Source organism: Polypterus senegalus, chromosome 9 (genome assembly GCF_016835505.1).
Source record: "Polypterus senegalus isolate Bchr_013 chromosome 9, ASM1683550v1, whole genome shotgun sequence".
Lineage (NCBI taxonomy): Eukaryota > Metazoa > Chordata > Cladistia > Polypteriformes > Polypteridae > Polypterus > Polypterus senegalus.
The window spans coordinates 111,902,152-111,912,151 of NC_053162.1; the positions used below are offsets into that span (position 1 = coordinate 111,902,152).

Here is a 10,000-nt window from a genome sequence, read left to right on the forward strand (position 1 = left end):
CTCTTTGGAACTGTTGCTTTTGTCTGCGCATTGCGCCAGTTCACGGAGCCGCTTGGTGTTCTTGCATCGAAGGTTCCCAGCTGTACTGGTGCCATCTCGTAATGTCAGCTAAGACCCGCACTTAAAAGTTTCTCTCGCAGTTTCAATGAGTTTGTGCCAAACACCACCCTGACCATCTCATCTTCCTCTGCATAAGCACAGTCCTTCACCCGTGAACATTTACCGCAGTGTTTGTATTGGATTGCCGCTGATGGACGGCCTTATATGGGCAGGCACTAAATTACAAACGCTAGTGGCAGCCTGTCTATGAACTTAATTTAATATAAACTTACGGTTCACGCCGTGCTTTGTTTCCGCAGTAGCTGTACTTATGAATATGCTTGTATGCATCATTTGCTTCATAATGTTTTTCTGCCTTCTCAATTGTGAAATGGCGCTTTGTGCTCATCGCTGTTTGGAGTTCTTCCTTGTTCTCTACGTACTTACGTAGGAGGCGTGATGATGTCACACTAAACTCCCCCCCGCCATCTCCAACTCAAGACTCCATTACATTATATGGGGAAAAATAGCTTCCAGTTATGACCCTTATGCGTAGAATTTCGAAATGAAACCTGCCCAACTTTTGTAAGTAAGCTGTAAGGAATAAGCCTGCCAAATTTCAGCCTTCTACCTACACGGGAAGTTGGAGAATTAGTGATGAGTCAGTCAGTGAGTGAGTGAGGGCTTTGCCTTTTATTAGTATAGATATATACACACACATATATATATATATATATATACACACATATATATATATATATATATATACCCACATATATATATATATATATATACACACACATATATATATATATATATACACACATATATATATATATATATACACACATATATATATATATATATATACACACATATATATATATATATATACACACATATATATATATATATACACACATATATATATATATACACACATATATATATATATATATATATATACACACACATATACAGGAGTGCAGAATTATTAGGCAAGTTGTATTTTTGAGGATTCATTTTAATATGGAACAAACACAGTGCTATCAGTCAATCCAAAATGTTAATAAACCTGAAACCTGAATGTTTCACAACGGAAATGTGAGTGTGAACATTATCAGGGGAATACATATGTGTGCACAATTATTAGGCAACTATTAGTGTGCAGATTTATTATGCAACTAAAAGAAAAATGAAAATTTTCCCATCTCACTTGTTTATTTTCATCTGTTATAGTGAGAATAATAAACAAACACCTCAAAATTTACAAATAAACATCTCTGACATTTCAAAAAAAAATAAATCAATCAATGAATGACCAATATAGCCACCCTTCTTTCCAATAACAGTCATAAGCCTTTCCATTCATGGAGTCTGTCAGTTTCTTGATCTGTTGACGATCAGCTTTTTGTGGAGCAGTGACTACAGCCTCCCAGATACTCTTCAGAGAGGTGTATTGTTTTTCTCCCCGTAAATCTAGCGTTAAGAAGTGCCCACAAGTTCTCGATAGGGTTTAGGTCAGATGAGGAAGGGGGCCATGTCATTATTCCTTCATCTTTAAGGCCTTTACTGGCTGGCCACGCAGTGGAGAACTTCGATGCAAGTGATGGAGCATTGGCCTGCATAAAAATCATGGTCTTTTTCCTGTATCACTGTTTAAAGAAAGTGTCTCCGAAAAACTGGCAGTAGGTTTGGGAGTTGATTTTGAGTTCATCTTCAATGCAAAAAGGTCCAACTAGCTCATCTTTAAAAATACCAGCTCATACCAGTACCCCACCTCCACGTTGGAGTGGAGCTCTGTGCCCATTACTGATCCACAGGTCCATCCATCTGGTCCATCAAGAGTCACTCTTATCTCATCGGTCCATAAAACCTTTGAAAAAAATCTGTCTTCAGATATTTCTTGGCCCAGTTTTGACGTTTCAACTTATGTTTCTTGTTCAGTGGTGGTTGGGTTTCAGCCCTCCTTACCTTGGCCATGTCTTTGAGCACTGAACACCTTGTACTTCTGGGCACTCCAGGTAGGTTGCAGCTCTGGAATATGAAAGTACTGGAGGATAATGGGTTCCTGGTAGCTTCACGTTTGATTCTTCTCAAATCTTTGGCAGCTAATTTGCGTCTTTTGTTCTCAACACATTTCTTGAGACCCTGTTGACTATTTGCAACAAAATGTTTGATGGTTCTGTGATCACACACCAATATCTTAGCAATTCCAAAAGTGCTGCATCCCTCTGAAAGACTTTTTACAATTTTTGACTTTTCAGAGTCAGTTAAATCTCTTTTTTGGCCCGTTTTGCCTGAGGAAAACTAGCTGCCTAATAATTCTACACACCTTGATATAGGGTTTTGATCTCCTTAGGCCACACCCTCCCTCATTACACAAATACACATCACCTGACGTGCTTAAATCCAATAAGCATTCAAGTTAATACAGCTTGGAGTTGGAATATACGCATTAAAAATGATGATATGGTCAAAATACTCACTTGCCTAATAATTGTGCACACAGTATATATATATATATATATATATATATATATATATATATATATACATATATATATATATATATATATACATATATATATAAAGCTGAAATTTGGCAGGATGGCACATCTAGGGTAGTGGGTATCCGGGTGATCTGGGCTTTATGACAGGGTAACAAGCCAGACACCAAAAGGACACTCAGAATGTGAGAAACAATCCTTTCTGGTCTGATAAAACAAAGGTTTGCATCATGTCTGGAGGAAATTAGGCAGGGCTTATCATCTGTGCAATACCATTCTAATGGTGAAGCATGTTGGTGGCAGCATCATGAGGTAGTGTTGCTTTTTTGTCAGCAGGGACTGGGAGACTAGTCGGATTGAGAGAAAGCTATACTGAGTAAAGAACAGAGATATTCTTAATGTAAACCTACTCCAAAGTGCTCTGGATCTCAGATTGGGCCAGAGACCTTAAGCACAGGGCAAAAACAACACAGGAGTGGCTTAGAGACAACTCTGGGAATGTCCTCGAGCTGCCCAGCCAGAACTCAGATTTGAACCGAGTCAAATATCTCTGGAAAGCTGTCAACTGAGAGGTCTCTATGTAACCTGACAGAGCTTGAGAGGATCTGTTGAGAAGAATGGCATATATACCCCAAATTCACATCACGTCATACTCAAGAAAACTCCAGATCATAATCACTACCAAAACGATTTTAGCTAAGTACTAAGTAAAGCGTCTGAATACCTATGCCAATGTAATATTTCAGTTTATTCCAAACCAGATTATTACCAGATTCCAAAAAAGTTGGGACACTATACAAATCGTGAATAAAAACTGAATGCAATGATGTGGAGGTGCCAACTTCTAATATTTTATTCAGAATAGAACATAAATCACGGAACAAAAGTTTAAACTGAGAAAATGTATCATTTTAAGGAAAAAATATGTTGATTCAGAATTTCATGGTGTCAACAAATCCCAAAAAAGTTGGGACAAGGCCATTTTCACCACTGTGTGGCATCTCCCCTTCTTCTTACAACACTCAACAGACGTCTGGGGACCGAGGAGACCAGTTTCTCAAGTTTAGAAATAGGAATGCTCTCCCATTCTTGTCTAATACAGGCCTCTAACTGTTCAATCGTCTTGGGCCTTCTTTGACGCACCTTCCTCTTTATGATGCGCCAAATGTTCTCTATAGGTGAAAGATCTGGACTGCAGACTGGCCATTTCAGTACCCGGATCCTTCTCCTACGCAGCCATGATGTTGTGATTGATGCAGAATGTGGTCTGGCATTATCTTGTTGAAAAATGCAGGGTCTTCCCTGAAAGAGATGACGTCTGGATGGGAGCATATGTTGTTCTAGAACCTGAATATATTTTTCTGCATTGATGGTGCCTTTCCAGACATGCAAGCTGCCCATGCCACACGCACTCATGCAACCCCATACCATCAGAGATGCAGGCTTCTGAACTGAGCGTTGATAACAACTTGGGTTGTCCTTGTCCTCTTTGGTCCGGATGACATGGTGTCCCAGATTTCCAAAAAGAACTTCGAATCGTGACTCGTCTGACCACAGAACAGTCTTCCATTTTGCCACACTCCATTTTAAATGATCCCTGGCCCAGTGACAACGCCTGAGCTTGTGGATCTTGCTTAGAAATGGCTTCTTCTTTGCACTGTAGAGTTTCAGCTGGCAACGGCGGATGGCACGGTGGATTGTGTTCACTGACAATGGTTTCTGGAAGTATTCCTGAGCCCATTCTGTGATTTCCTTTACAGTAGCATTCCTGTTTGTGGTGCAGTGTCGTTTAAGGGCCCGGAGATCACGGGCATCCAGTATGGTTTTACGGCCTTGACCCTTACGCACAGAGATTGTTCCAGATTCTCTGAATCTTCGGATGATGTTATGCACAGTTGATGATGATAGATGCAAAGTCTTTGCAATTTTTCGCTGGGTAACACCTTTCTGATATTGCTCCACTATCTTTCTGCACAACATTGTGGGAATTGGTGATCCTCTACCCATCTTGGCTTCTGAGAGACACTGCCACTCTGAGAAGCTCTTTTTATACCCAATCATGTTGCCAATTGACCTAATTAGTGTTTATTGGTCTTCGTTATGCTCAAATTTACTTTTTCCAGCCTCTTATTGCTACTTGTCCCAACTTTTTTGGGATTTGTTGACACCGTGAAATTTTGAATCAACATATTTTTCCTTTAAAATGATACATTTACTCGGATTAAACGTTTGATCTGTCATCTACGTTCTATTACAAATAAAATATTGACATTTGCCATCTCCACATCATTGCATTCAGTTTTTATTCACAATTTGTTTAGTGTCACAACTTTTTTGGAATCCGGTTTGTATATTTTTAATACATTTGCCAAAATTTCTAAAATCCTGTTTTTGTTTCGTCATTCTGGGGTAGTGCGTACTGCTTTATTTTAAGAAAAAAATCAAATAATTTTAGCAGAAGGTCTAAATACTTTCTAAATCCACTGTATTTGTAAATATTCAGTTCTTTTGCTATAGAGTTTATGCAATCCACTCAGGCCACAATGCATGCAAAGTGAGCTGCAAGCTAACCTGCAAGCAGGAGAAATAAGCAATTCTTGCTAAGAAATTGACTTAACCAGTCAAACTATCCATTCTAAACACTACTTAATCAGCAAACCACACAAGAAAAAAACTATATAGGAGACATATTTTAACCGTAAAAATATTTTTGCTTATTCGTGTAAGGTTTCCACAAATCTTTTTTGTGATACAAACTAAAGATTCAATAACAAGTCACTAATTTGATGCTAAAACCATAAGCACATTATACCTGTTTAATTGATAGGGTTTATTTTACCAAATCCAAGATATTACATTAATCTGTTAAAGTAAGCCTGGTTTCACATTTTTCCAAAATAAAAATCATTTCAACTATGTTTCACTTAATATCAAATATATACAATAAACAATGGGTACATTAATCAGCTGCATTTAAACACAGTCTTTGTATAAGAGAAATTCAATTTCTTGATTAAAGTTTACAAAAGAAGTGAATAAAAATGTGCAATGTTAGATATTTCTATTAATTCAGTGTCCATATTAATGTAAAAATGATAAGTAATACATTCAATTTTCAGTAATTTCTTAAAGTATTTAATATACATACTATCTGGTATCGCAGGCTTTTCCCTTCATGCTCCTTGAATGACTCTAGAAATATGGTAATAAACTTATCCAATTTCTCTGAATGCTTTCCAAGGAATTCTTTAACATCCTCTATGTTTTTAAGACTATAGGAAAACGCTGCTGGAACAGACTCCACTGAAAGACAAATAAAAATAAAACATATAAAAGAAAGGTTATACTGGTGAATTCAGAATAATTAAGACTTACTTTAAGCATCCTTTCCAAAATGTTCAGCCAACCATATTCTAAAAAAGTTTGACAACAAACTTAAGAGTTGAAATGTCAGTGATGAAAAAGGATGATATTCAGACTCCAAAGAAGAGACCAATAACTGTAAACAAACCAGTACAGTGAGGAGGCAACACTATACCATATCTAGTCAAATTAAAAAAAAAAAGCATTATATTCACTGACAATTAATTCAACTAATTTTATACATAAAAAATATACTCCATAATAATAAAAACAGTGCAGTCAATGAATACACAATGAATGGGGATGGCATTTTAAATTGTGAATAAAGTGCACTTTAACAAAAATTACCATTATCAACTACATACTAAATGATTCTATAATTAATTGTGTGCTGAGTATTAGTTATATTCCAGTTTCATCAAGTAAGTGCGAAAGTGGGTTTTCACAGATTAATTGTTACTCTAATTAGAGCCACGTTACTGACAGGCACTGTCATCACACTTCTCTTCATATATCTGGTTGGCCCTTCACTCACTTGCTTCAATCCTGCAGCTTCATGGCTGTTACGAGGACAACGATTAGCCATTGATACTCAAAGCAAAGAATGAATTAGAAAGACTACATTTGATGAAAACAGAAAAAGTTTGGAATTTTCTTTAAGACTCAAACAAATTAAGAGCTCATCGATTTGTAGTACTATATAACTGTTTTGTAGAATGCAGAGCTCGTTATCATCCTGCAGTAAATATTCTTTATTTAAAACGAACCTATATGACCTTAGCGTGCAGTAGATGTTGCATTCATGTGTGTTAGCTATTGTTATCACTTGTTATGGGCTTGTGCACTGACAGCTTTTATAGCTTCGTTTTTTATTCTACTAAATGCAATTTTGATGTGCCTAGGTCATATTTGACCAAAAATGTATTTTATTTCAAAACAGAAACTAATTTTATTGCTAATACTGTGCACTATTTTGTTTTTATGCACTTTAAGATGTGCCAAGGTCAAATATGACCAAAAGGTTTATTTTTCTATTTCAAAAGTGAAAAAAACTTTTGCTACTACAACAAATTCTGTTCAGCTGTAGCTTTTTTTCATGCACTTTTTGATGTGCCGGTGTGGGATATACCTAAACTTAAAAGGGAAATAATGAATAAACATTACTTGTTTTTCAATACATTTGTTTGTGTTGGTCTAAAATGTATTACCACCTGCTGCTTACAGGACACTGAAAATTTCTGGCCCAGCTAAATTTCTTGGTTTGAAAATCTGATCCAACTGAATCTGTAAGTGAATAGCCCTGTGCTCGAGGTACTATTAACATGTTCTTAACAATACCTCCAGTTTAGTCAGTATAAGCACACTGACTAAGACTGAATTAATTAGGAAAGAAACAAATGTATTTGAATGCTACTGGCCGATGGAAGGACGCCATAAGTAGACAGTGATACAAGAAGATTCAAGAGGCTGATGATATGTTTCTGAAAGACAAAACAAGCATAGCTCTCCTGTGTTAGCAATTCACAAGCACACAAATCCTGTTTAAAGAGTATAGACTTAATAGGGATGAAAAATGATGGCTGCAGCCCCATCTCTTGTATTTCAGAAAGAACACAAAAAATGAATGTCTATGAAAATTTTGTCAGATTACTGTCTCAGTTATATCATTTGGTAAGTAGTAGTAAGTCAAAGATAACCTAATATGTCTGTAAAGACTACTTCTGACAAAATGTCACAATTACCATTTTTAAGTTTAACTACAAGCTGAACCTTTCTCACTATGATGGACAAACAAATACCTCTATAACACAAGTGCTGGATCTGTAACTGAAAGAGGCTACACCTTCCTTTAAAACTAGGTGCATATATCTTTTCTGTCTATTTGAAACCCATTCTTTTGGGGGAAAGAAATCACTTTCTTTGGGACTGGAAGTTGCTCTCAAAAGATACTTTGAGCTGGAGAACCTGAATTATTTCTATAATCAACCTTAAAAGTCATGCCATTGATTAAGCACTAAATGGGTGGACACTTGTCATAAACAGTGGTAGCAAAAACGTATAGGCTACAACACAGATAAAAATCCAGCAACAATAACAATAATAACAAAACAAAACTTAAAACTGGCAAAACCTTGAAGACGGCCACTCAGTAATACACATGGCAGGACTACAACTTTAGACTTTTAATGCCTTGTTAAATGCTGACTTAACACTAGAATTACCAGAGCCTACAAGAAAACTCGTAAATCCGGCCCACCTTAAATCTGTTCGCACCTCTCCGCCACGGTATTCTGTCCTGTAAATGTGTCGATAACAGCAAGTAGCCTACAATCCCATCCCCCCGCCCACCGCCGCAGTTCAATTTACAAAGAAGTGTGTCAGTGTTCAGTGTTTATCTTCGAGTGAAGTCTGGAGGGCTTTATAGGGTAAAAAAGTACATCGTCATTTGGAATACATACATTTCATGTGTTCTGTGTCAATAACAATCTATGTAAAAACATTGTTAACACAGAAACGTTTTTCATGTTTTAGTAATATTTGACAATAATGTAGACATGAAATGTACAATGTGTGAAGAATGAAATACAAATATGAAATAAACACTTTCACAAAAGGTACAAGTATAACAAAACAAATGTGCACTTTTTTTCAAGAATATAAATGAAGACAAAAAGAAAGGTTACGGTAGGCAGTTGATTCGACAGCTTGCGTGGTGCAATGCTAAGAACTGCTGCCTTCCAATCAAGAGGTCGCAGTTTCAAGATCAGCTGCTTCCCGAATTTACCATTTTGAGTAGTGAGCTGCTCTTATTATTTATATCATACAATAAAAACATAAATTTACAGATGCAAATCAAATGTATATTACTTGTCAAAGTTTTTTTTTCAGTTTTATTCTGTCACTCACATTCAAGCTTCCACACACCAAACCTCCCAGCCCCCCAACCACCGATCTGACGCCATTGTCAGATGAGGATGTGGTGCAAATGGTTTTGTTACACCCTCTCTTATTTGAAAACCGTAACAGATCTTGTGCGTGAACGAGACTGGGAAAACTGTGGACGTGAGTGTTGTGCGTGATTGAGAATGACTGTAGATGTGAATTTTTTTTCAGTTTTATTTTTGAGTGTTCCTGCTCACACTGAATTAGTATGTACATTCTGATCCATGATGTCAAAGCCGCACTAACAAAAAAAGAGAGACTTGGGCAAATATGACATTTGAAATAATTCATTTTAAGACCTGTATTGTACATTTCGGAAAACGTTGTTGCACTAATGCAACATTATATTAATGTGCATACCTTCATGTAGTTGTAATCATGACGTGACTGTATAATGTGTGAAGCCTGAAGTCCAAATATCAAATAAACACTTTCACAAAACAAACAAGTATAACAAACCAAGTGCACTTTTATAAAAGAATATAAACAAAGAAAAAAGAAAGCAGGTTACGGTATGCAGTTGATACGAAAACTTGTGTGATGCAATGCTAAGAACTGCTGATTTCCAATCAAGAGCTTCTGGGATGGATGCTGGCACCATTTTGAGTAGGGAGCTGCTCTTATCTATACTAATAAAAGGCAAAGCCCTCACTGACTGACTCACTCACTCACTCACTGATTCACTCATTGCTAATTCTCCAACTTCACGCGTAGGTGGAAGGCTGAAATTTGGCAGGCTCATTCCTTACAGCTTACTTACAAAAGTTAGGCAGGTTTCATTTTGAAATTCTACGCGTAACGGTCATAACTGTAACCTAATTTCGTCCATATACTGTATACGGCCATAGCCTGCAGCTCGGTCGCCATGGGAGGCGTGATGATGCGAGACGCAATTAATTGAGTGCCTGCCCATATAAGGTAAATATCTGCGGGTGAAGGACTGTACTTAGCATATTCATAAGTACAGCTACTGCGGAAACCCTCAGTCTGGGAAAGTGCGAGAGAAACTTATGTGCCAATATCTAAATCAAAAACTAATTTTAATTATATTTTGTCCTTGAATGCTTATTAAATAATTCCAAATACTCTGTCCGCTTCCTTTCATAAGTTTTTGGATGGTTGTGCTGCTTCCAGGCATGTATTTT

At 36.9% G+C, this 10,000-nt stretch overlaps 1 protein-coding gene across 2 annotated transcripts in view; it reads right to left on the reverse strand.

Moving 5' to 3' along the window:
- The window catches only part of ankrd27 (ankyrin repeat domain 27 (VPS9 domain)), a 668,625-nt gene that overhangs the window by 490,530 nt on the left and 168,095 nt on the right, over positions 1 to 10,000 (reverse strand). For both annotated transcript variants that reach the window (XM_039763577.1, XM_039763578.1), the window contains exon 5: positions 5,698 to 5,852. In XM_039763577.1, coding sequence (XP_039619511.1) covers positions 5,698 to 5,852 — 155 coding nt within the window. The remainder of the gene's footprint in view (positions 1 to 5,697; positions 5,853 to 10,000) is intronic.